General features: G+C 43.1%; 1 protein-coding gene across 1 annotated transcript in view; it reads left to right on the top strand.

Annotated features, from left to right (window-relative positions):
* The window catches only part of PKHD1 (PKHD1 ciliary IPT domain containing fibrocystin/polyductin), a 236301-nt gene that overhangs the window by 53392 nt on the left and 155205 nt on the right, over positions 1 to 27704 (top strand). The window contains 3 exon segments of the mRNA XM_054514344.1: positions 1957 to 2107; positions 24790 to 24883; positions 24886 to 24939. Coding sequence (XP_054370319.1) covers positions 1957 to 2107; positions 24790 to 24883; positions 24886 to 24939 — 299 coding nt within the window.

Below are 27704 nucleotides of genomic sequence, written 5' to 3'. Positions count from 1 at the left end.
GTGTTTTTGTGGTTTCTAATGTGGGTGATTCCTTTACCACTTTAACCCTGAGAAAGGGCACCTAAACAAACAGCCTCTAAATGCAGGTCAGACCTGGGCTTTGTTTGCAGAGTGAGCTGCTGCATCCAGCAGGGAAGTTTTAAATCTTCAGGCTCATCAAACCACTCTGATCATCACCCTCCCAACAAAGCTCTGAGTCCTTGGCTTTCAAAATGGGTCAATTTTGGGAGAGCTTTGGGCAAAGGAGGTGCTTCGCTTCCTCTACTCCTCTCTCATGAGACCTCACCTGGAACAGGGTCCAGCTTTGGGGTCCCCAGCACAGGAAGGATTTGGAGGTGTTGGGGTGAGTCCAGAGGAAGCAGGATGATGATGATGATCAGAGGGATGGAGCAGCTCTGCTGTGAGGAAAGGCTGGGAAAACTTGGATTGCTCAGCCTGGAGAAGATGAGGCTGCAGGGAGAACTTAGAACACCTTTCAGTGCCTAAAGGGACTCCATGAGATTTGGAGAGGGACTTTGAACAAGGGCCTGGAGCGACAGGGGAATGGCTTCAGACTGACAGAAGGAAGATTTTTGAGAGTTATTAGGAAGGAATTGTTCCCTGTGAGGGTGGTGGAGCACAGGTTGCCCAGGTTGCCCCTGGATCCCTGGAAGTGTTCAAGGCCAGGTTGGACAGGGCTTGGAGCAACCTGGGATAGAGGAAGGTGTCCCTGCCCATGGTAGGGGGATGGAACTGGATGGTCTTTAAAGTCCTTCCAGTCCAAACCATTCTGGGGTTCCAATCCCAGAGACACTTTACAAAATCCTGTTATATGGGATTTTCAGGAACCTGAAGGCCTCTTAAAATCCTGATCCTGCATAGCTGATCCTCTGTTTTGTTGAGTAAATCACGCTGTGAACTCTGCCCTTTCTTATCTGTTCAGAAAAGCTGCATAATTTCTGTTTTGCTGGTTGCTGTGTTGGTGTTGCTGTAACTCCCCTCCTTTCTCCTCACCTTCCTACAACTTGCCTGTGTGAATCTGATGGTGGGCTGGGGAGGAGAGGAACAAGTAGCCATGGCCAAGAGTCACAGAATTAGGCTGGAAAAGACCTCTGGGATCATCAAGTCCAACCATTAGCCCTGCTCCACACTTTGCTCACCACCAAACCATATGTTGGATCCTAGAGCTCCCAACAATGAAACACTACCAAAATCAGCAACTGTCAGCAGCAAAACCAAGGAAAAAAATGTTTCTCTCCCACCACATTTTCTATTTCTTCTTCCCCCTGTGCAAGGGGAAGCTTTAGAGCAAATGTCTGCTGGTATAACTGGCACATATATCGAATCTCCTTAGTCTGGGCTGTTAAGTAAGTTTAATTAATTTACTAAGTTAATGTTCGAATGTTAGCAACAAAGCATCATTGCAATCAGCTGGGTAGCAGGAATTGGAACCCCTAAATGAGCTCATTTTTTCACAGTTGGAATTAGGGACCAGTTAGCCAGTTGTGTGGTTTTTCCAATTTCTCCCCTTGCCCTAGGGGAGTTGCAAGTTATTCATTCCCCATTGCTAAGTGTGAGTAAGATGGGGAGGGGGGAGACACAAACCAGCCCTACTCCTTGTAGGAGTCCATCTTTGCTCCCAACACTGCTGATTCCCTCCCTGTTGTCTGCACTTATCTGCCTGCCTTGGTCCTAGACTGGCATTTGTTCCTGTTTGTGATGGTTTTGGGGAAGGAAAAAAGCATCACTGAGAGATATTTACTGCATGTGTTTTCATCCTGAGTGTGTGCAGATAAAGGGGGGAAAAACAAATAAACAATAAAAGAATGGAAACAAAATTACCGAAATTTGCAAAGTTTGACAAATGGTGGCCAGGAGTTGCCACAAGCTAATGGCTTTCAATGATTAATAAGAGTAAAAATAATTGCATTTCATTAAGATTGATGACACCCCATTTAACCTCCCTTCTCGTTTCAGCCCTAAAGTGGAAAGAGATGAAGTTCTCATCTATAATAGCTCCTGTAACATTACCATGGAAACTGAGGCAGAGATGGAGTGTGAGGGAGCTAATCAGCCAATTACTGCCAAGATTACTGAGATATGGAAAAACTGGGGCCAGAACACTCAGGTATAATCAAATCTTTTTTACAGACTGATTCAAACAGCTTAAAATTAAATTTGTAATATTGTGTACATTTAAAGGGGGGCAAGAAAAAAAAACAATTTAGGCTGAGCAGCAGCAATATATAATATTAAATGCTTTCCAACTTTGAATAGCAGTTCTAATGCAGCACAGCTGAATTAATGGTTAACTATGGCTAATCATGTATTTTATGAGACATAAATGAGCTTTACCTTATTTTCTGAGCAATCTATGTATTTTTAACACTATCTTCCTTTTTTTTTAATATAAATTCAATTTTCTTATGAAAGTGTTATTTTCTGTTGAGCAGAAATCTTAGCCATGAGGTACAGTTTTAGCTCTCTGGCAGAGACTTAGCATTCAGTGCAGCCTTGGTTATATTTGATTTTTGCTGCTTTTTAGTAGCTGAAGGAAAATGAGACAGTGTTCCCAGTGCTATCTGTGGGTATTGCAAGAAAAGAAGATACATGCCAAGAGTTCATGGCAAAAAGGCTATAATCCTGAACGAGCATAAATTTTAAGACTTGATAGGTAAAAATATCATTGCTAACCTGAAATGTCCTGTTAGAGTCCTCACAGTTTTGCAGAGGGGGTGTGCAGCCACCTGAAAGAAGAAATTTAGAGGGGTTGGATATTTGTTGAACACCAATTATCCCTTCTTCATTCTCCTTTCCTAAAGGGGCAGCTCCTGATATGTAGAGGAGATCTCTGAATACAGGAATGTGTGAGTGGGGATAGTTACACACCTGACTTAGGAAAAAAAAATCAAATGCTATTTTTAATCTATTAAATAAACTTTTCAAACAATCTTTTAGCACAGTTTAGGAAAATGAAGTTCATTTGCTCAGCATCAATGTTAAGGCTACCACAGTAATTTTCAACTCTATCAGCAAAGAGATTTCCTGTGTTTAAGGACTTTAAATTTACTTTGCCATTCCAAAAAGTAGCTGCATTGTCCTGGCAGAGTAATTTTGGTGCATTTCTAGTGTTGAATTTCTAGTGTTGTATTTATTTTAAATATCTGATCTATTCTATATTTAGGAGTCTCTGAATACTTGCAAATCTACCTGACATTAATCTTACTATTGGAGTGGAGTATCTGAAATTACAATTCTTTGTTTCTGTTAAGCCCGTCCTTGGTTTGTGAAGGAATGTCAGATGTAGAATGTTTCTTATTAAGGTTCATTTGCTCATCAGCCTTGTTAGTTATAGTTAGTTATGTTAGCTAAGGAGAAATACAGCCCTCAAAAATTGCTGCTTGGTGACTGCAGGAGTGAAGAGAAGTGCCCAGGCAAACATGAGATCAAATGGTAACTCCTCCTTACATTCCTATTTTCCTTCCCGAATGGGATAAGGGTATCTCTAGAGCCCCAGAGCCTGGGCTGCAGCACAGAGGGATATTCCCCTCTGCTGTCTCCGATCTGGGCTGTGTCACTGCTCCTGAAGCCTCAGTAATGGCAGGATGACAGCTTGTCTTGTGACTCAGGTGGGAGCAAGAAGAGGAAGAAGCTGTGAGGTTTGCTCCTGCTGTGGTTTTTCTGCTCAGAGTAGGGAAAACCAAGGAAGTCCTAAGTGTCCAGAATGAACAAATTCATTCAGAGCAGGATGAAAACAGCAGCACTTTAGATCTGGGATTTGCTGCTGCTTAATGAACCCAGTGGGCATTCAGAATCATTTTATCCCTCTTCCCAAAACTGGCTTGGGTGAGCAGAGGTGGATGGGTGGGGAGTTCAGATAAATGGCTTCAATTTTGGTCCCTTTCTGGCTGACAGCATCCCGTTAAGATTTACGAGCTGGTGCAGTGCATGCATGCTTCACTGTGGAGGTTTAAATCATGTCATGTGAACTGGCCTTACCTTTCCAGTGGAAAAAATGGTCCCCAGGTTCAGCACTAAGCAGTGAAATGCATTAATAGCACCACGTGCCTTAGGATAATGGTGCTATTAGCAGGCAGCACAACTCTGTGTACAAGTAATGGGGCTGCATCTTTTTATAATAACATCTGGCACTTCTCTTGCATGCTCGTGCAAGGATCTCAAAGCATTCTGTAAAAAAGGGGTGTGATGATCCTGTTCTCAGCACAGCTACACTGCTCAATGGTTTGTTTTCTGCTGCCAGCTGAAGGATGCCCAGGCAGGCCAGGAACTCAGCCCAGTTCTTGGGTGCTGTGGGAGGGTTGTTCAGAGCTGATTTGATGATGATGGTGGAGCAGGATTAGCTCCAGGATGGCATTAGAAGTAAAAATGTAGAAAGGCTGACAGAGGCTTATGGCATGGAATGAATGGGCACTGGCAAGAAGAGAGAACAGCCTTGGTTGAGAGCAGAAAATAATAAATAAATAAAATGTAAAATATCGGTTCTGGGAACTTGAGCCTGAGAGGTACAAATGGTGACATCACCAAACCTGCCAGAGTTCAAGCAACATTTGGACAATATTCCTAGGCACAGATTAGGGGTCTGGGCTGTTCTCTGCAGAGCCAGGAGCTGACCTTGATGATGCTTGTGGGTTTCTTGAAACTCAGGATACTCTATGATATGCCCATTATTCTATGACACAGTTTTTAGGGAATTTTTTCATCAGTTGTATTATTTAAACAACTGCATTTTCTGGTAGGTGCTGCAAAATCCATCACTCAGTTTTTGTCCTTTCAACTCTGGTCTCTCAGCTGTTGCTTGCATGAATCATAGAATCCTAAATGTAGGAAAAAAACCACCAGAAACATCAGGTGCATGGTTACAGCCAGGGATAGGCTCAAATCTGAAACTAGAGGACTCCCAGAATTTCATGGGGTTTCAAGGTACTACCTGGAGATCTGTGATTTTTACGGCAGACTTCATGAAATTTCAGTTCAATTTGGATTTTTCCCGATGTCTGGTCTGTGTCCTACCACCCCCCCCCCCAGAGAATAATTTTTATTATTTTCGTTAGAAACTGATTTAAGCTCTTGCTTCACTTTGTGTTTGAAGTATTTTGCCCTGTATGATTTAATTAGGTCACAAGAAATAAGCAGCAGGCCTCTGCCCCACTGTTGCATTCAGCATCATTAGTGTTTGTAACTTGCTCTGTTATTATCTAAGAAGAGTTGCACAATTATTTTTATTTCAGTATATAATGCAATTTAGCCTACTGAAAAGAGAGGGAGGGCAAAAAAAAAAAAAAAACCAGCACTGATTGTATATCCCACAGGACTTAATTAGTTCACAGCTTCAAGAATGCACTGGATAATGGGAAGACATGAATTAAATAATAAAAGGGAAAAGAAAAGTTCTAATGCTCACTCAGTACCTGTCCACCTCCACCTTGGCTGCATAATGAGACGTCAGCTCTGGTGACACTGATGAGATGTGCAAAACACCCCAAAAACACAAGGAGAGGATGCTCATGGGAGGGTTTGACCAGGCTGGGATAGCTCTGAACCCATTATGCTTAGTGAGCCTTCCCATTATTATTCCAGATCGCTGGACCAGACCTAATCATGATGCAAACATGCTGCTGGAGCAGCTCTTCCCTGCTTCCACTCCCCCTCCTCTGCTGGCCCACATGGCTGATGGAATATTTGGCAAAGGGCTGATACCACGTATTAAGTCAGCCCTAGGGAAGCTGAGCTGGTATCCCAGTGAATTCCCTGCAACCCAACTCTCAAGGGGTCATGTTGAGGGATAGGGGGTTAATAGAAAATAACTTGCCAGATAAAAATGCCATCATGGATTATGGCTCTGCCTGGGTGTGCTGAGCTGCCTTGGGTTTGTTTTTTAACAGGTCTTGAGATTTAAGGGGTGGCTGAGAGTATCGAGGATCTGTGAATTCTTAGCTTGGTGACTGATACAGGGATAACTGTTTTGTTCACTTCTCATGAAAGAAAAAAATATAAACCCCCACAATGGCTGTGTCTGAGATATGTACAGCCACCTCAAAAATCCTTTCTGTTCGACTTCCACTTAATATATCAGGACTAGATCTTCAAATCCCTTGGACTCCTCTGCAGATCTTAGAATCATTCCTCTCCTTCTTTTTTTAGCCTTTTTTCCCTACTTACCATCTCTCTTGATGCCGAAGTATTTGGAGGTGAGGGAAGCAATGGAATGGTTTCAGCTGGTGGAGATATTTGGTGATTTACAAATGTGGCAAAACCTAGGCAGCTTTCAGGGGGCATGGAAGGGTCTCTGTCAGCCCAGGGCACTCTGGGCATAAAGGATTGTTACTCACAGCAGGACTGATACAAGGTCATAGATTGGTTTGGGTTGGAAGGGACATTAAAGATCATCTCATTCCAATCCTCTGAACAACTCTTGAGCATGTTCTCCATCTGTGAGGGTCACAAGTTATGGGAAGTGGCTCTTTTCTTCTCATTTTCGAGCTGTCCTCATGTTGTGTGGATATTTGATGGGTAAGTTTTTGGGGGTGAAGGGCTCATACTTGGCAGTCCATGAGGAAAACCACCACAGCAGGCTGAGGGTGGTTAGGCAGGGCAGGGATCTTAGAAGTCACAGAAGGGTTTGGGTTGCAATGGATCTTAAAAACATCATCTAGTCCCAATCCCCCTGCCATGGACTGAGACTCCTTCCTCTAAACCAGATTGCTCCAAGCCCCATCCAGCCTGGCCTTGAACACTGCCAGGAATGGGGAAGGAACAGAGCAGATTCCAGTTTGATATGGAATTTGTTTGGAGGGGAATAATAAAACAGCTGTTCTGATTAATTCTCTTCTCCCCTTGAAGAAGAACTGTGGTGCAATAGATATTTATTTCCTCTTTATCCATTTAGAGAGTACAAACCCAGAACACTTTATCTGGCCACGGGGATCACAACTTGCTGAGGTTTGGAAATAGTTTCATTGGATTTTTTAGCAAGTATCCTGATAGAACCTGACTTTATGCTGTCTTGGGCCGTGAGTAGAGTTCCTGGGTCCTTTGCAACCAGCCAAAAATAGCCATGTCACACAGGATGGGATATCAGAAGTAGGACTAGCTGAAACTCTTCCACAGTATTTTGTGTGTATTTTCATAAATATCCACTTTTAACAGCCCAGCAAGCTGACCCTTGCATCTCCAAATTCCCTGTTTTCTTAACTTGATATCTTGGTCACAGTGTTATTTTCAGAAGGAGGTGAGGAGGGCAATAAAACCCACCAGACCCTCACAGAAATGAAGTGGAACAGTCCATAAAAACAAAACAAAACAAAACAAAAAAACTAATAAAAATCAAACCACAAAACCAGTCTTGGGGTGTGGAGGCTGCTGGAGCAGAGAGGTACCATCTGCAAGGTTGTTAAGTTGTAGAGAACCAAGATGGGCTCCCCAGTAACCACAGGCAATGTGAAGAGATAAATGGTTGACCCGAGCCCGTGTCAGGCAAGGATTGATGCCACTATCAGCCCCAGTGCCTTTGCAATGATTTTTTAAAAAATCTCTGATAGAGTGTGTTATCTAGTTACTGGCATGAGGGCAATGGCCTGGAGGCAGCAGGGAGGAGGGGGGGAGGAAGAAGGAAAGGAGGAGAGAGAGAAAGGAAAAAAAAAAAGGTCATTCCAGGAGGACAATCTCTGTTGGACTAAATGAGAAAATAAGGGCCTTGCTCTGGAAGGGAAATAAATAAATAAATAAATAAATATTAGGAAAAAGGGGCTCCTAGGAAAGGATAAGCAAAATTGCTTCTCTGTTTTCCTTTTTTTTTTTTTTTTTAATTCTTTCTTTGTTTTTTTCTTTTTTTTTTTTTTACCCTTCCTTTTAATGGGTTCAGCCTTGGGCTGCAATGGGAAATTTAGGACTTGGGCTTGTGGTGTGGTTTTATTTTCCTTTAACTTTTTGCTTCCTGATTTGAAGTTTAACTGTTTCCTTTCCTGCTGTCAGATGAAAAATGAACTTTCTTTTTTTTTCTCCCACATTGTGAAAAGCCTCTTCTTTTTATTTTCAGTCCCTCCATCTTTCTAATATCTCTGAGGAGATTACTTCCTGAATTGTAAGTGGCTTTCAGGGAGCACTCTTCTCCCCACTCTCATAGAGCTGCACTGAGAGATGCATTGGAATATCCAGGATATCCTAGGATGGAATGCCATAGCCCTCAGGATGGGATGCCAGTCCCTGTAATCCAAAGCACCTCAAAGCTTTTCCACATGCATTTAAACAAACCTGTGTGAAATCAGAACTGAACACTGCATAGTTTAATGGGAGCTGTTTTCCTTTCCCCACTTCCATTTATCCCTGCTCCCAAGCTTTAAGAGAAACAGATTTGGGGTGAAAAGCATCATTTTGGAAGTGCTGCTCCAGGGAACAGAAAGCAAATCTTTCCTTCCTGTACAAAAGGAAGGCTCCAGTACAGGTCAGGAGGGTGTGGGGAAGCTCCTGAGTGTCTGTGGGCTTGTGTCCTCTCCTCTTGCTCCCAGGTGCTTGCACAGAGTGTTGCTGCCACTTTTCTGTTTAATTATGACAAAAAACTCTAATTGACTCCTTCAGCAATTCAGGTTTTTGGAGGGGGAAAGATTGTCTGTGTTTGGAACCATGGCTTGGTCTTGGGTTTGGTCTCACAGAATGGTTTGGGTTGGAAAGGTTCTTAAAGATGTAGATCCTTCCACCAGACTGGGAGTCTCAAAGCCCTGTTCCACCTGGCTTTGTCTCCTTGGGGGAAGGGGGTGGCAATTTTGGATGCCTGGGACTGTGTTGAGGCATCCAGCCTTGGGCTCTGGGTGAAACTGGAGGAAGCCTCGTGCCTTCTCCAGCTGCCCATCCTGAATTTAATGGGAAAAGGGCTGAGCAACCTAGAAACACACCTAGCCCAGGCTTGTTCTGCACTGGAGCATGGCTTAACATACCTGATGGTGTTGTGTTGTAGTTGAGACAGAGACAACACAAAGCAACACACTCCACTTTCAGAAGGTTTCAAACTGATTTTATTATAGCATGCATGCTTTTTATACATTCTTACAAAACTCATAAGTTTTCACTTTACTCATTGATCATGAAAGACAAAGTGCTCATTGGAATGGGCAGTTGCAGGTTTCTCTTATTTATCCTTCTTTCCTTCTTGGTTTCTATGTCAGCGACCTTGGTAGAAAATTTTCAGGGATAAACATGGATCCTCTTATCAAACTTCCCTCTGGCTCACAGAAGTCACTGTAAAACCTCTTCCACAGTCTTGTCCTTGTTGTGGTGTGATGTGGGATAAAGATGTGGCCTTTCAGCCCCTTGTGTCACTAACAGAGGACTCTGTCACCCTCTGACTGTGCCCTCTCCCCAGTCCCACCCAGAGCAGCACTGTGGGCTGGATGCCCCACAAGGTGTTTCCTGTGTACCAGAGGCATTGACTGACCTACGACCCCTTCCCAAATATTTCTGGGGTCTGGCTCAGCACCCAGCAAGGACTGGGCATGTGGGGGACCCTCTCCTGAAATTTGGGAGATTTCAGTGGCATAGTCTTGGCCAGAGTGGGATCATTGAAGGGATTCTTGATGTGGTTGGGACATGGATTTAGTTTTAAAGTTCTGAGTCTGGTGCCTGCCCTGTCCTCTGCCCATGAGGGCCAGATCAGGTGCCCCACCCCATCCACAAGAAGTGAGAGGAAATCTTGGCTAAAGTGTGTGGGAGTAGAACACAGTTTCTAAAAGTTTGATTTACTTATTAAAAAAAATAAAAATCAATCGTGAGAATAACAAAAGCCTGAAAATTTGGTCTTGTAGCAAACTACTGGTAGTGATGGAGACTCAATCATCTTGCATCATGATTTCTTCTGTGCACAGAGTTTAGAGTGAGGAATAGAGAAAGGACAAATAGTATTTGTTGCTCTGGGATTTTTTAAAGTTTGCTTTTTCCTGGTTTTGTTACTGTTGGTGCTATCACAACATTTAGCATAGACTAAAAATATGTATAGCTAGGAGAAAAAACAAATTTTAAGTAGGGAGATTTCAGTTCAGAGAGCGTTTATTAATAACTTTAAAAAAAATTTGTTGTAGAAGGAGGGAAAACCAGAGCTCTTTGCCATGATGAATCTACTTGAGGCTTCCCCCTGTCTCTAAGGAAAGGGTTAATTTGCTGTGGTTGCCAGTAAAAGCAAGCTGTTTTCGTGATGAGCCTGTAATAGCCGGGTGATAGACTGGCTTAACAACTGCTCACTAAATGCTGGGTACCACCCCCTGATTGGCAGCTCCCTAAGTGGAAGCCCCTCGTGTCCAATCTGTCCTCGTGAATTGCTGCAGAGCAAAGGATTTCATTAAGGGATTGCGAGGGCACCTCCTAAAAATCAGCAAATAATTACACTGGGGAGGAGAGGAGGGGACTGAGAGCTCTGTGGTCCCCGTGAAGAAAAGCAGACTGCCAGGGCAGGGAAGCATCAGGTGAAGTGAGTGCTATAAACACTTATGCTGGGTCTTCTCAGTAAAGCTCAGTTTAGCCCCTGTCTATGACTTAAACAAAATATTCCTGGTCAGCTCCCTGGGTGGTGGAGGGCTGGGAGCTGTTAGCTCATATTCAGTTAAATTTCAAATGTCAGAGCTCGTTAGTGGTGATTTTAGCCAAAGACAGTTTGTGAGGAGCTGGGTAAATTTGAACTTCCTCGAATAAAATTGAGGAAAGAGATTGCTGTTTTGCTTATTGATTTATTTTCCTGCTTTCACACATCTTCTCTGGGTCTGGGATTCTGATCAAGGGTCAGGCTCAGCTTCACCCACTCAGGGGTCACAGTGCTCACCTTTTCACATACACTCTCTTGCTCTTTCATTCTCAAATTCATCTTTATTTGCAGTTTTTCCTCCTTTCTTCATATGTGTTTGGTGAGTAGAAGATGCAATTTTTGCTTTCAGTTTTGAGGGGAGCTTTTCCCTGAGCTCACCAGTAAACCCAGGAGGGCAGGCACAGGAAGGCAGCACAGATCATTCTGTGGTAAGATATTTGTGTAAGGTATTTGGGAGAAATCCTTCCCTGTGAGGGTGAGGAGACCCGGGCACAGGTTCTTAGAGAAGCTTTGGCTACTCCATCCCTGGAAGTGTTCAACACCAGATTGAATGGGGCTTGAAGCAACCTGGTCCAGTCAAAGGTGTCCTTTCCTCTGGCAGAGAGTTAGATCTAAATGGTCTTTAAGGCCCTTTCTTGCCCAAACCAGTCTGTGATTGCATGATTCTCTGAAATTAATTGGCTCAGAAGAAGTTGGGCAGTCAGTGTTGTTCTGCAGTGACTTTTTGGGAGCCCCAATGGGGTGAGTCAGGGAATGGAGCCGCTGAGCTAAAAATGTGGCTTCAAAGCTGAGATGGCCCAGACAGTGTTGCAGAAATTGAGTTTTTTCCGTGCTGAGAGGACTGCAGATGCTGGTCTCTGGCATGGCCCCAAGCCAGTGCTCAATTTCAGGTCTGGAGGAGGGAGTTTCTGGATTGTCAGGTACATGAAGGATTTGAGTACAGGTATCATGGGTAACAATTCTGGGTGGGTTTCTCCAGGTGGTGATAGCTGACATTTCCACTTTTATCTACATCCTCTTTTGTGTGTGTCCACTGGGATGGTATCCAACTCTCTCCAAAACTAAATTCACCCTTGGAATATTACTCAGCACACATCTGCATCCTTTAGCTTTTGTATGAATTCAAATACTGGGGTAAGGATGAGCCAGCAGGGACCCTTGGGTAGAAGGACCCTGGGTTTCATATCCTGCCAAATGATTTACAGGCAGACAAGTGTGGGAGGCAGAGAGTGAAGGCCATGGAGTGTATTATTGCAGGGGATCTGTATTCCCAACAAAGATGAGCTGTTACAGCCCTGTTACAGACAGAGGGATGTTTTTACAGCTCAAACAGCAGCAGTTTGTGCTTTCAACTCAAAGGCTCCTCAGTTCAGAGGGCAGTGTGTTGGTGGGGAAGTTCTCTCTCACGATAGGCTCTCATCTTGTCTGATTTGAATGAAGTTTGGGCTAAAATCTCCTGCAATGGCAAGAACAGTTACTGTCCCATGACGTGTGTGATGCTCTCTTCAGTGGAGGAGTTCTTATTCAGGCCAAGTGGTTCAAAGTGCACTGAATTAACTTCAGCTGCCTTCTGGCTCCTGTTGTGGGGCTGTCTGCACCCCTGAAATTGTCTTTTGTGAGCTCAAACTACTGAAAAAAAATTAAAATTAAATAGAAGGAAGTGCTGTTCCATCAAGAATCAGTTCTAATTTTAGCTACATAAAATAAATGTATTAAAGTGTACATATCTGCTGCAGACGTTCTCGTTTCAAAGGCGTCTTGTGGTGGGAGTGTTCTCCCCTCTTCGTGCAGCTCCTTGTGCAGTAGGGTGGGAGGCTTTATCTGGATTTATCAGAGTTAAAGAGACACCCCTGGCTGCAGGAAAATGGCACGGATGTTCCCAGTGTTCTAAATGCCACTCAGTCCTCAGAACCCCATTAGGATCTGGCAAATTCAGCTTGGAGTGACAGGACAAAGGTGGCCTTTGCTGGGGTGTGACATTGTCCTTGCCCCCATAACATGGTGATGCCCTGCTGCTTCTGTGACCTTTTCTGTACCAGTCCCATCTTCACCTTTTTACCTTTGTGGCAGCTAAGTGTTTTTGATGATGACAATAAAGATACCACAAAGCACTTTTATTCTTGGTTGCCCCATCTGGGCTGCGCGTTTGATCCGAAGGGCCGGCGTTCCAGTCAGATTGCACTATCAGATGGAGCTGGCTCTATTTCCTGCATTATTCTTCCTGGCTGTACCACATTATGCAATTATGTTTGCATTTAAACCTGAGCACTTACCTGTAATGATGCTGTGGCTCAGTACACGATACATTAGAGCAGCAGATAATGCACATAGATAGGCTGAGGGCAGCATGTTGTTGATGTGCTAAAGCTAAACAGGACACTGAGTTTGAAAGAGGGCTCTGAAAGCTTGCAGCCGGGGGAGGAGCTGCTCCAAAAGCTCACATTGCTGAAATAACAGCTGTGCATGGTGAGATTCTCTACCTGAGGGGCAGGTGTGGGATTGTTTCCATTGCAGAAGTCAGACACCAGCACTGTTGGTTGTCACTACAGGACACGAAACAACACGGCACGCACACACTGCTGCTCTCAAGGTGAAGAAAAGGGAAGTTTATTTTCTGACTCAAACATTAATAGTTTTTTAAAAGTGACAGTGGATTGGAGGGTGAAAGTGCCACCTCTCCAATGATACTGGACAAACTAACAGTTTATAAAATTTCTCTTCTTTTATAAAAGAATGCAAAACAATAAGTTATTTACAGAAAGTGTGTGAGAAAGTTTGCTACAAGAATGTAAACATCAGAAGGCTTAGAAAATCTCAAAAAATCAGGTCGACAGTTGGTCACTGCCGCAACTTCTGCAGGAGTAGGAAAGTCTTGGTGGCTGGTGGGAGTCCCAATCCTGCATCCCTGTAGCACAATGTGAGATGAAATGATTCTTTCAAGATTTAAAGGAAGCTTAGAGGAAGGCTGGAGATGAACTTTTCACAAGGACATGGAGTAATAGGACAAGGGGTAATTGCCTTAAGCTGAAAGTTGTTTTAGATTAGATATTGTGAAAAAAATTCTTTGCTAAAGGGTGAGGAGGCCCTGGCACGGGTTTCCCAGAGTATCTGTTTCTGCTCAATCCCTGGCAGTGTGCAAGGCCAAGTTGGACAGGGCTTGGAGCAAGCCCATCCACCTGGGATGGTGGAAGGTGTCCCTGCCCATGGCAAGGGGTGGAACAGGATGAGCTTTAAGGAACTTTCCAACTCAAACCTTTCCAATTTTATGATGAACCTTTGGGAAGTAACTGTGCCTCTGCTGCTGGCCAAGCCCTTTGCACCTCATTACACCTGCAGTCATCCCTGAGATGCAGTGATAATTATGAATGCTGCTGCTCTGCATTGGACCCTACCCTGGGTGGATGGTCATGCCCAGTAATAATCAATGGCCCTGACTCTTGTGCTGAGGAGATGTGGATGAAATTGAGGCAGAATCAACGTTTGTCCTTGGATTGTGGGATTTTTTTGCTGTCTGGTTGCTGTATTTTATTAATAGAACAGACCAAGCTGTAGCCTAAACACAGTTTGCCCTCTTCCAAGCACTTTTCAGTCTTTGCCTGGTAAATCACTCTGAACCCCCTGTAAGCAAACCAATGGAGATGGTTTGTGTATAAACTCACCTGTATTCCCAATGCTTCATGGGAGGTGAGGGAAACTCCAAGGCTGGGTCCCACACCAGTCCTCTGACTTGCGACTCTTGCAAGGGGTTCCAAAACACAAGAACTTCCACCTCAAACTGAGGAAGAACTTCTTTACACTGAGGGTATCAGAACACTGGAACAGCTGCTCAGGGAGGGTGTGGAGTTCCCTCTCTATAGAAATCCCAATCCCACCTGGATGAATTCCTGTGTCACCTGCTCTGAGTGACCCTGCCTTGGCAAGGGGTAGGACTGGATGATCTCCAGAGGTCCCTTCCATCCCAAACATCTCTGTTATTCTGTTTATCTTCCTGCCTGATCGAAAAAAAAAACACCATCAGCTCTCCCTGGCACTGTTGGGTGGATGAGCCTCACTCCTCCCACCTCATTTACTGTAGCACCCATTCAGAAATCCTGCTTGCTGACACATAAGGACATAATTTGGTTACTTTTCCTGCAGGTGGTCAGCAAATTGTTGAGCTAATCTTTGCATTTGCAATATTTGCTCTAAGATTAGTAAGTGTAACTCAAGCTCATTCAATTGAGAGACAATATTTGCACAGTGCAAAGGCTGACACAGTCACTAGGCTTGGTTATCCTGCTTGTGTAAACAACTTGATGCTGTAATTTTCTCATTACCATTAAATTGCTGTTTTTAATTTGTCTCAGAAGCCTCCATAGTTTGAGAAATGGCTGGTTTAGAGAGATGTGTAAATTATGTGTGCCCTTTAACAGTGCTCTGGAAAGGAAAACCCAGTTCTGTTGCATCTAAACTGGAAGGCTGCAATAAATTCCTCAGTGTGTTTACACTGAGGATTTTCAGCAAGCTGGGCTTAAAACTCTGTACTAGGATAGTTTCCTCTATAGTAAATAATCAGTCTCTGAACATCATGCTGTAAATGAACATTGTAAAGATTCTTGTGAATTAGCAAGGAGTTACAAGAAAATACACATTCTGTGAAACAAGGATCTTCATGTGCTCCACATCAGTTCCTCTGCTTTCCAGGGCACTTTCTTTAATATATGAAATTGAGATTTCTGATTTTAGGCTCATCCTCCCACCATGACCCTGAGAGACCTAAGAACAGCACTTTGGGAAGGTCCCTGTCTTTTACCACACTCACATGAGAACAGAGTTCTCATGGTTTGTTTACCTATGAAGTGTATTAATACTGTTCATATCCTTGCATTATTTGGTATTTTACATTGAATTTGGGTGAGTTTCATTACATGTGTGTGTGTGCAAAGATGGCTCATCTATACCTGGGATATACCCCCTGACAACAGTGATGTCTTTTCAGTATCCTCTCTATAAAAGCACCATTAGATTTAACTAATCCTCTGTGTCCTTAATTAAATACTTCTGAGCCTTACCTTCTGTGCTTCAAAATTGCAGTGATTACTCCCCTGCTGAATAAACCTTTTTTTTTTTTTTTTTTTTTGTGGTTGTTTTTTAAGTGGCTTTGCTGGTTTTGTTTGGGATTATTATTTTTTTAAACAGGAATGAAGCTGTTTCTCATGCCATAGTCCAGTTGCAAACTGGCTTGAGACTGACTTGTGCCATGGCCTCTGACCTCCAAAACTGCCCACTCATTTTTTTCCTGAACTAATCAGCTCGATGAACTATTTACAGTTGGCTTTTGGGTCTTCTCACTGCTTCTGCGGCTGCCCCTGTCTGAGTAATTAATGATGCTGTGGCTTGTTTATGGTCTTGAGTTACTAATGCTCTTGGCTGCAAATGCATTTTTACCTCTGGGACGTGGTAGTTTCCTGGTTCTAGTCCCACCTCACCAGCCCAGGTCAATTTTTTGTGTGTAAACAGATTTATCCTCTAATAGTTTGGGAGACACTAGAGTCATTCATCAGTCCCATAGAGAACATGCCCAGCCAGATTCTTCCCTTGTTGTGCCTGTGCAACTCAGCAGAAGTCAGAAAGATTTCTGCAGGACAGCTAAAATTAAAAGAAATAAGAAAAAGGGGGAAAAAATCCTTTCTTTTTAACTCAGGGTACAAGCAGACTCAGTTAAAAATAAAGAAATTGGATAGTGCAGCACATATCCAGCCATGAACCCAGCTCTGATCCTTGCTGTATCAATGCTTTGGGAGTAATTAAAGAGGGACCTGGTGGGATAATCTCACCTGCATTTTAAAGCTGTAGTAGTGGGTAAAGTGAAGTTACACAGCAGCAGATGATGCAGACAGTGATAAAAATATCAGCTTGTGGCCTTGGAAATGGTTTGTTGGGTTGTGTTCCAGGCTTGTCCTGTCCCAGGCAGTCATGTCAAGAATGCTAATTCATAAGGGAAAACAGAGCTTGCCTCTGGAAAGCTGTTCCAGTCTCTCCATGCAGGTGTATTCAGAAGGATTCTGCTCATTTCCATGCTTGGTTTATTCACAGCAACAGTTCCTTCCAGGCTTCTTGGGGATAATATTGTCTTTTGGCATAAATGATTAATTTTTTCACAGCATACAGTTCTCTAGATATTTTGCTTTCTCCTTTTTTTCTTTTTTTTTTGTGCTTTTTTTTTTTGTTGTTGTTTTGTTTTGTTTTTTGTTTTTTTTTTTAATTTGTTTGTTTGTTTTTTGAATGTGTCTAAAGCTACTTCCTTAGTGATTTGTGATTTGAGCGCAACAATTTCTGCCATTTTTGGAAGCATTTAGTTCAGAAACCAGAAGAAGATGGTCCCATTATCTCTCTACCTTTGTTGCCCAGTTTGGTTACCAGTGTCTGCTCAGGTTACCCATGGATGGGATTTTTGGAATGTCCTTAGCAGGGTCAGGAGTTGGACTCAATGATCCTTGTGGGACCCTTCCAACTCTGGATATTCCATGATTCTCTGAAATGGAAGTGATAAAGATGAATGTGATGCTTTCACTGGGAGGATAGAAGAGATTTTCCATTTCAAACTTTTCCAGGGGTTCTCCTCTCTCTCTTACTTTCTTCTCTCTCAGATCCAGCTTGGAAATGTCTCAGTCAATGCAAATTTGGAGCACTGTAGTGATGTGCACATGAATAAAAGTCCCTTATCGTGTTGCTGAGCACATTTTAGGATCCACTAGACTCCTTTGGCACTCTGATTTCCTAAGAACTTAGTGCAGGCAACTTAAATATTTGAGGGCAGCTTCTCTGGAATTGCTAGATGCATGTGCAAGAGAAACACTACAAATACTGGTAATTCTTAATCTCTGGTTTGTCTCCTTTTTTTTTTTTTTTTTTTTTGTGAAAATTGGCCCTTTTGGAATGGGCAGGGCAGGGTTTGCCTAAAGAAGTGTTCCCAGTGTGCTGGTTTGCAGCTCTTCCTGGTTGGTGTTTGCACCTGTAATGAGCATTAGGTGGTGCCTTCTGTCTTGAGACTTCTTGGAGAGGCCTTGGGGAATTCAGCCTTAAAAATCATAGAATAATTTATGTTGGAATAGAATAATTTAGATTGGAAAAGATTTCCAAAATCATGAGGTCCAACCATTCCCCCTGCACTGCTGCGCCACCACCAAGCCATGTCCCCAAGAGCCACATTTATTTGTTTTCTGAACACTTCTAGGGATGATGATCCCACCACTTCCCTGATCTGACTGTTCCTTGACCATCTTCAGTCTGGCGATTTATTGATTGCATAGCACAAACACTTAAATTCTACTAATTTTTTGGAAGTCAAAATCCATATATTTGTCCACAAAATGAGGCATTGTGCTTTGCTCTTAGTAGAGAGAATATTTTTTCTTTAGCTTTATACTTGTTTTTGCACAGTATAGGATATTTTCTGCTCTCTTTGGGATGGCCCCATTCCATCTTTCCCACAAAACTGTGTATATGCCTTCATTCTCTCAGTGAGCAAAATTCTTATACACTACAGGGCATGAAAAGACAATTGCAAAACTCCTCTGGTTTTAGTTTATATAGAAAAAGCATTTTCTTTTATACTGAGTGCTGAAGTGCAGGCAGGAGGCTTCTTAAAGAACAGAATGAATGAGAATCCTGAAATTGTCTCGGGGATGCTGTTACACAGAGGAACACCTCCCCATGCCAATTGAAATTCCACAGCTTTACAGTTGTGGTGAGTATTTTCAGTTAATTTGGCAAAGGGTTAGAGGTGTGACAGGCAGGAGAGGCAGGGAATGATGCCAAGAGACAGGTTCAGCTTCTTTGGGCACTGGGCAGCATTTTGCTTGTTAATTCTACTGACTGTAGCAAATAACTTGCATTTGCATCCCTTTCAAGTATGTGTAGGAGGGAGGAGCCTGCACCAATTTGTCTGGTTTAATTATAGATGTTCTACCCACCTTCCTAATTGCTCCTTCATTAAGAAGTAGCTTGTTTCTTTTTTTCCCTAGGAGCTAAAGATAATAAACTTTTGTTTGTTTCTGTAAATATTTTTTTTCTGCCCTTGAGGAGATAATTATTTCTATTGTTGCATGAAGATGGTGGCCAATACAGGAGGAATAATTAGAGCAGATGGCTGAAAATACTTCCCTTGTAAAAGACATCTAGTATAATAAAATACCTCCCCTTACTCTTTTGTCTCCTCCAAATATACGTTTTTCTTTCCTTCAGGTGGATGGGAGTTGGGTGAGGGGGTGTAAATCTTTTCCTGATGTATTAAACTGAGGAGCTGTTAAGAGTTCACAGCCTGGAAAGTGAGCTCCCCTGCATCCATCACTGAAATTAAAGTGTTTTCAAATGTGGTGTGGAGTCCTGGGTGTGTGGCGTGGGGAAATGTGCGCTGCACTCCATCACTGGGAACGTTAACCTTGTCTCTCCGTGCTGACTGAGGACAGGAACACTTGCTCTCTGTACTTGCTGGTTAAATGGCAATCTGTCAGCACCAGGCTGCTCTCCTGGGTGTCAATCTCTGATGTGTGGGCAGCATTCCAAACTTTTGTTCATTCGTGGATGCGCTCCCTGGGACAGGGGAAACTTCCTCCTGCCAAAGATTGGAGGAACCACACTGTGCTTTGTGTCCCATCAGCTGGGGCTGGGGGAAAGGATAAAACTGCCCTGCTGGGGCTGGAGCTGCTGGGAAAGCCCTCCTGCTTTCAGGTTTCTCCTTCTGGCCACGTCACAGGTGGAACCCACAGCCTGGAATCGTGGAATGGTTTGGGTTGGGAGTGACATCAAAGAACATATTCTTTCAAAACCCCTGCCATGGGCAGGGACACCTGCCACTATCCCTGATTTCTCCAAGCCCTGTTCAGCCTTGCCTTGGACAATTCCAGGGATGGAGCAGCCACAGATCCTCTGGATAACCTGTGCCAGAGTAAAGAATTTCTCCTTATATCTAGGGAAGAAGGGAGAATAGTGAGCACAGCAGGAAGCAGGGTCTGTGTTTAACTAAATCACTGCTTCTTGGTTTTGTTTTAAAATTCATTTTCTGATGAGAGGATGAAAGCTCTTATCTTTGTGCCTGTAATTGTTACTGTAGTCCTTTTTTGAGACTGCACTGTAAACAAATCCCACTTAACTAAGGGAATTGTAAAGTTATCCCAAAGTGTGATCAAATGATCTATTCTGTATCTAAACCGGACTTCCTCAACCCTTTAAAAGCCCAAACCTTGCATTTTGGTATTCTTCTCTTTTGTGAATTTTTTACCAGCCTGGGTGGGAATTTAAGTTTTTCACTGTTATTTGTTCAGTTGTTGCAGTCACTGCTGCTGTTTCTGAGCCCTGGCAGTCACAGGCACAAGCTGACAAACTGATCCTGATATGTGTCCCCAAAGGCTGACAGAAAGGCAACCCCAGCCTGGCTGACAACAGCAGCAGCTAAAAAACATAAAATGGAAAGAAATCTGCCTGGAAAATGAAAAAAAAGAAGGTGCAGTAGGCAGGAAAGGGGGTAAGGTGCTGAATTGCAAAGAGATTGTGTGTCTTTTATTGTATGCTACAAAAATGTTATTTTACTTTTACATAATTCATTAGTTATTTTGAAGATATGATTGAGAAGGAGTTGATACCTCCCCAAAATTAACCTGTGTTACAACAAGCTATGGGCCTGCTACACAAGGTTTGGGCTTGATATGAGTTGTGCACAGAATCCCAGAATATTCTGAGTTGGAAAGGACCTGCAGGGATCATTGAGTACAACTCCTGACCCTCAAAGGCTCACAGGACACCCCAAAAATCCCATCATGTGCCTGAGAGGTTTCTCCCAATGCTTCTGAGCTCCATCCACCTTGGGGCTCTGATCTGGGGAACCTGTTCCAGTGCCCAAATTCCCTCTGGGTAAAAAAATCTTTCCCTAGAAAATAAAATTTCCTTTGTGCATGACACATTCCAAATGGATCTCAGAGCTGGAAAGCATTTGCAGGATTCTATTCATTGAATTTTCAGGTCAGATCCCTTCCGAGCTCCTTCTGCTCTTTGATGCGCCAGCAAGAACAACTGGGATTTCTTAGGGTTTCCCAATGCTGATGATTTCCCACCCATAGGAGGTTTCTGTCCATATTTTGCAGGTTTGGCTCCCTACTGTGTTAATGCCATCTGCTGTGCTGGATTCAAAATGTGAAATGTTGCCAGAGTGGGTTTCCTATGGATGTGTGATGTGGGGGCACATCCTGCAACAGTTTGGGGGGTGATTTTACCTGTTCAGTTCAGGTTATAATTGTTTCTTTAACTTATTACATTGTATAAAGCATACAGCCAGAAGAGACTCATGCCCCAATTTATCTACTGATTGTCACAAACCCTGCAGGGTTGCAGCATCTTTGTTGTCTTGCTTCTCCTGTTACACCTCGTTGAAATTGGCCACGTTCAGATGCGAGCTCTGACAGTGACACAGATGGCTGCAGAGATGTTGTGGTCTCACAAGCTCTGTTTCCTCCCAATCATCTTTCCAGCTCTGGTGCACACTGAAGCCAGAGTGTGGAGCTGCCGCCCCAGTGCAGCAGCTGCTGCCAGCCAGCTCCAGCTTCACAGCTCAGGGTTTGTTTTATGCCAGCTCCTCTTTCTCCCATCCTGATTTTCCAGCTCCCTGCCATTTTTCCCGGATCTGGAAAAAGCACAGGAGGAGAATGCCCAGCACCAGTGGCTGACACACAGCTTTCCCTGGCTCTGCAGGTTCCTTCTGGTTCATTCACCAAGCCCACGTGGGGTGGGCACTCAGCCACAACCCTGGCACCTGCAGCTGCTGCTGCTCTTCAGGCTGAGAAGTATTTCCATTAAACACCAGAGGTCAAATACAGGGTGCCAGGCAGGGGAAAAAATAGAAGAAGATAGAGTTTTGCTTGTCTGAAAAAAAATTAGTGAGAAGGATGTTGTGACTCTGTCACCAGCCCTGCTTAATGAGAGATGTGCAATTAATTTGTGTATTAGTTGATGTTATTTTACCATGGGCTGCTTAAGTGGAGCTGGAGATAAACACCACCATCCTTCTGTAAAGGATTTTAAGAATTCTGTTGCAGCTGGAGATTGCTCTGTCCTTTTCTCCCAGAAATCAGGGAGGATAATCACATGGGATTCACAAAGTTGAGGAAAAAGTACTGGTGGTCAGGGCAGGTGTCTGTTTCACTAAACTTGCATTAGACCACACCCTCTTCTCAAAGATCTTAAGGAGGTGCTCTTTCATCTTAGGGAAGGGTGCAGGACTGCAAGAGAAGAGTCACCAAACAAAATTGTTTGATGTCTTTCCTCAGTCCCTCCAGAGCTGCCCTCCCTCTAACCCCACTCTGTGCTCTGGTAATTTAAAGTGTGTTCCTTGAACAAACCCCCTTTTCTCCTCCTAAAAACAGATTCTTTGGATTTATTCTCTCTGTGGTAGTGCAAGGATAGTACAAGTGATTATAAACAGCTCCTGGTCTTGTGTTATTTAGCTGATGTTCATCTGTTTAATTTTATTTATAAAGAAGAAAAAGTGATTTTACAATATTTTAAAAATATTGGTTTTACAAATCAGAAATCACTTCAAAGACACACACAGATGGTGCACATGACAATGGATTAAGCCAGGCATTTTCTCACTGGAAACTTTTCGGTTTGGACTGGGTCGAAAACCAGAGAATTTTATGGCCTTGATTAACTCATTTTCTCCCTCTGTGAGGGTGGGGAGGCCCTGGGACAGGTTGCCAAGAGAAGCTGTGTTTGCCCCATCCCTGGAAGTGTCCAAGGCCAGGATGGATGAGGCTTGGAGCAATCTGGGATAGTGGAAGATGTCCCTGCCCATGGCAGGGGGGGTGGAACAAGGTGATCTTTTAAGTCCTTTCCAACCCAAACCATTCTGGGATTCTGTAATTCCACTGTCAGGTGTGAACATTGAGATTTTTGTGCTAGATGGTGTTGGGAGAACTGAAGAGATATTGAGTCCTCTAAGAGGAGACAGAAGGAACCAATCAGGCTCAAACACTGATGTTAGATAGAGAGAAGCTTAAATGAAGAGCTAGTGTTTTCCAGTTAGAAATCCCTAGTTGCCATCTTAAAAAAAAAAAAATCCAATTCAGGAGAGGAGTTTATTCTTAACTCTTGCAGGGCTTCTATCAACAGCTAAGTGTTAGCAAGTGGTGCTAGCAAGAAGGTCTGGCACATTCCTTGCAGCCTTGCTTGCCCATGAGAGTTAGTTGGAAGGTTCTCAGTGATTTCAGAGGGTCAGGGTGACACCAGAGTGATTTAAAGGCACTCAGCAAACCTTCTCAACCAAATGTTCCTGTGGATCTCACCATTTCCCAGCTGCCACCTCCAGTGTTATGCTGATAGCATTGGCAGCATTTGTGCCAGACAGGAATTTTTGGACTTGTAATTTTATGCTGCAGCTGGCTTGATAAGCAGTGTGCACACCTTTCTATGAACTGTCCCCTCCTCTGAGATAAAAACAAGTTTAATTAGCTGGTTTTCAGTGGATCTGTTGTATATTTTAGGCAATCTGTTTCATAGCATTGTCAATGAAGAGTAATTCACAGCCTCTCTGGAAAGATAAGGGGTAAAGGCATCTATTCTTTCAGCTGGAAATTTGTCCTAAATCTCTGAACTATATAAACTAATGAAAATTTAACTTGTCCTACTACACTTAGCAACTATGCAATAATTTTACTTTGGTAATGATGAAGTGGTTCACTCCCTCTGACACCAGAGTTTTAACTCCCAAGAATTTTTTACTGCCTTGTGTGTTAACAGTCTTCACTCTGAACTGAATCAATTCCCTTTGTAGAGAAATCTTAGAATGGATTGTAGGAAATCCCAGCATCCAGCTAGGGTGGATATCAGCCCGTTGTATCATTTAGCCTGGGAACCATCACTCATTCCCGGGTGAAAATAATTAAAATAGTTTATAATCGTTTAAGTAATTAGAGTGGTTTGGGGTTGGAAAGACCTTAAAGCTCATCTGAAGGTCCATGAGCAGGGGCACCTTCCACAGGACCAGGTTGCTCTGGGACAGCGCTATGGGAAATATTCTATAAAACATCAGGCACATGAAACTAAACCTGAAAACAGCACAGTAAAAGAGAATAATGATCATAACACCCCCATTATTGATTCACCTCCCGAGCAAAAGCTTCAATGCACTCAATGGGCTCCATTTGAAAATGCAGTAACTCTGTTTTGCTTTTGTCTTGAGGTTATTCTTTCCACTGCAGTTTTGGATTAGCACAGCCCAGTGAGGACCACAAATATTTCCATGTCTGGTTTCCCCCCCACCACTGCCTCAGATTAGTTGAGGATGTTCTTGCTGTTTCACATATGAGACCAAATAATATGTTTTGGATGTGTATGTCCACACTTGTGCACAGGGGTCCAGGCAAAAATATTCACATCTTCTTCAAGAAATTCACCATCAGGGCCTTAAACAACCTGGTCTAGTGGGAAGTGTCACTGCCCATGCAGAAGGAGTAGAAGGAAATGACCTTTCAGGTCTTTCCAACCTAAATAATTCTGTGATTCTGTAAAACCTTCACTGCAAAGTACATGCTTGAAGTATAGAGATGGGGAGAAACCTTTGAACTCAGGAATCACTTTACTATTGCACATCATGAGTCAGTCTATTAGCAGTTTTCAAGTTATTCAGGGCTTTATTTGGAACTGCTGTGCTCACCCTCAAAGCAGAGGCAATAATAACACCAGATAAGCAGAGAAAGCTAAAAAGGTATTTGAGAGGAGGAATATCTGTCTAAATGAGGATGAGTGGCAGGAGAGCCTTTAGGAAAAAAAAAAAACAAAACCAACCAAAAAACAACCTCTAAAGCAAAATACTGTCCATCCAGCAGGATGTTTTAATTCTAAGCTCTTCAGGCTATTTAATGGCATAGCTAGGGAACAACAGTGCAGTTCTTCTTCTCGGGAGGCAGAGAGAGACAAGCACCAGGAAACCTGGTGCAAATCCCTCATTCCCCAGACCAGAACGAGACAAGGGGCAACCCCCAAATTATGACAAGCATTCCTGAAGGCCAGGCACCTCTCCAGTGCCAATATCCATCTATTCCTTTGCCTTTCACAGGGTCCCTCTGGAAGTCATCCTGTACAAACCGCTGGACGCGGCTTTGGCATCTCCTCCGCTGTTCCCTGAGGAAACCCGCCTCTTGAAAGATGGCGAGGGACGAGATTTGAACTTCTCTGGATGTTTCTCTTTGCAGCTTGCCCTGCAGTTGTGTGGCCGGTGGGACGAGGACTCCAGCTGGCCTGCTGGCCACCAGCCGCGAGATGGCGATAATGTCACGATAGAAGGCGGCCGACCCTGCTCTTGGGGACCACCACCAGCGTCCTCAACCTGCTGCAACTCAAAGGTCTGCAGGAGCGGGGTTCGGGGCTCTTCCTCCTCCAGGGATGGGGTTTTTCATGGCCCTGGTCTCTCTTTCCACTCCCCAGCTCCAGCATTAGAGGAGGTGATTGTGAGGCTGAGCCTGCTCTCGGTAGATGGGGGCAGTGATGGGGGACGGGGCAAGAATTAAAATATTCTACGTGCAGAAGGAATTGTTTATGCCGCTTGAGGCATGACAATATAAGCAAAAAGGCCTTTTTTCCCCTTTTTTATTTCCCCAGTCTACCAAAATTGCTGCTGTCCTGAGCAGTATTCAGTGATAATTGCACTGCTGATAACAAAAATCTACTCTGTTCTGTTTGGCATCTTTGAGTCAGGTGTGTCACAAACACCTTCACAAAATTTTTGACATTATAGAATTGCAGTAAATAATGCAGTAAATAATCAAATGCAGTGAATAATCCCAAATCCTAGAGCCCAGCTGCTGGGCAGTAGGTAAATAACTGAGCACAGTTATGATGGGAAACCTTGGATTTGCTGGGTTGATTTACCTGTACATAGGCCCAGAATAAGAATGAGACAAGGATATTTCTGTGGGTGTCAAAGTAAGAATTTAAAGGACTTGAAAATCCATGCCAGAAATCTTCCCCCCTGGAAGTTAGATCCTGGTTGTGGAATCTGCTGTATACATGCCTGATACTATGGGAATGAGTTGTGCTGGTGAAATTGCTGGCTCAAAGTTAAGCCTCTGCTGAAATAGAGCTCAAAAAATGAAAGCAGGAGTTTTGATATCTTTAAAGATTACCAGGATCATTGCTGGTAAAATTGCTTTTATACTAAAATGATACTAAAGGTACTAGTTTTCCTTGGGATGATGGTGAAAGTCATGCATTTGACAATTATATTTTAAATTTGAATGATTATGTGATAAAAAGTTTGCAAGTTTATGCCTATCATGAGAACATTTTCAAAACTGATTAAACTTGCTCAGTCTAGGCTCAGAGGTTTTCAAGAATTGCTACATCAGACATCACTTCCATTTAAAAGCAAAATTAAAAATCAACTGAGATTTTAAAATTAAAAAAGGTGAAACACTTTGGTACAATCCTTTTTCCCAGTGAAAATTCTAAATCTGTGATTCAAGATTATTCTTAACCTTATTGTGATTATGCCATACTTTAAAGGAGACAGGTCAGAACACCAGATTTCTTTCGGCTGCAAATCTGATGAAGATTTTGGGGCTCAGTCACTGACTTTGTGAAGAATTGGGGCAAAATATTGGAGCAGAAACCCTCTGAGCTTTGGACCTATTCAAAGGCTCATTTGTTCTATGAGTCAGCCCCCATGAAGCTACTGGAGCTCTGACTGAATTTAATGAAGTCTGGAGTAGTATCTTTATGGCTTTGGCTCATCTGACATTCAAATCATTCCTCTTCTTTATCGTGTTTTCCAAGAAGCCTGGTTTATAAAGTCAATTCAGTTAGAAAAGCAGCATTAGAATATTCTAGATGTCATTATTTTCTCCATTGTTACATGCCAAACAGAGGGATAAAACGTTTTAGAATTATAACCTGCAGGAATTTTTTTTGTCAGAGCTTTGTGAAGTTGCCTGTTGCATCCACTGCCACTACCATAGGTTCTCTGGCTGTGTAGCATTGGTTAGATTTGGAATCAAGACATCCTGAGATCTATTCTGAAATGAGGCTGAGATTTATCTTTCTCTATCTTCCCTTTTTTTAAGCTGTCCAGCTCAGGGGAGTTTTTTAGGCTCCTGTATTGATAGAAACACACATCAACAAAGACCTATTCATCTTAGGAATTTTAGACACCCATCTCAAACTAAACCACAGGTGATCCCTCAAAGCACAGCTACCAACCCCATGAGCACATCAAATAATCAACCACTTTCCCCAGGTGCCAGATGGGCATGGCAGTAAACCCCTAACCCCTAAGGTAGGTGTCAATATGTGCTTTGATTGAAACATCCCATTCCTGTTTTACCTGGAGAGTTTTTCTTAGCTGGAGCTGGAGAATGGGATTAAATTGTAGCTCTGCTCCCTTTGGCTTTCATGACTCAGCATCAGGCTGGCTGCACACTCTTAAACTGAAAATACAAAGTTTTGTGGATGGAAAAATGATGTAACACTACTGAATACACGGCTGCTACACTGCCCATTTTCTGGTGCTGTGTCCAGCAAACCCAACACATATTTACAGGTCCATTTCTTGAAATTCCCCTTTTTTTAAGACACCATGAGGATTTTGAATACTGGCCCTGTGTTGTCCCCTTTTGATGATTTCAAAATTGCAGGAATTACTTAAAGAGTGTCAGAACAAGAACTTCACGTGTGGCCTTAAACTGATCCTTCTTTGGCTATATTAACATATAGTCCCAAATACCTAGAGGTTCTGGGAATGACCAGACCTGTCTGGGCAGAAGATCTGGAGGTCAAAACAATAGAAAAATAGGATTAGGCAGCTGGGTTCTGCTCACTGCCACAAGGGCTCAGCAGTTTCTCCCTCCTCCTCAACAAGCAGAGCAGGAACACGTGGATATTGAGAGTGTAAAGTTTAATAGTCAGGCTGTGAAATGGCTCAGACAAGACTGATTGGGGAAGAGATACAAGATAGACAGACTGTAGATAATTCTATATGTTCAGCAGATTGCAGTTATTTTTGTAATCCCAGCATCACAAGCATGGAAATATTTATGATAACCCAGGACAGATGGAAATTTCCTTTGCACAGGGCTTACACTGGAGGAATTTTGTTTGATGGGTTGATACCTCA

The sequence above is a fragment of the Molothrus ater genome, chromosome 3, assembly GCF_012460135.2.
Source record: "Molothrus ater isolate BHLD 08-10-18 breed brown headed cowbird chromosome 3, BPBGC_Mater_1.1, whole genome shotgun sequence".
Taxonomy (NCBI): Eukaryota; Metazoa; Chordata; class Aves; order Passeriformes; family Icteridae; genus Molothrus; species Molothrus ater.
This window is presented reverse-complemented; position numbering and strand designations above follow the sequence as displayed.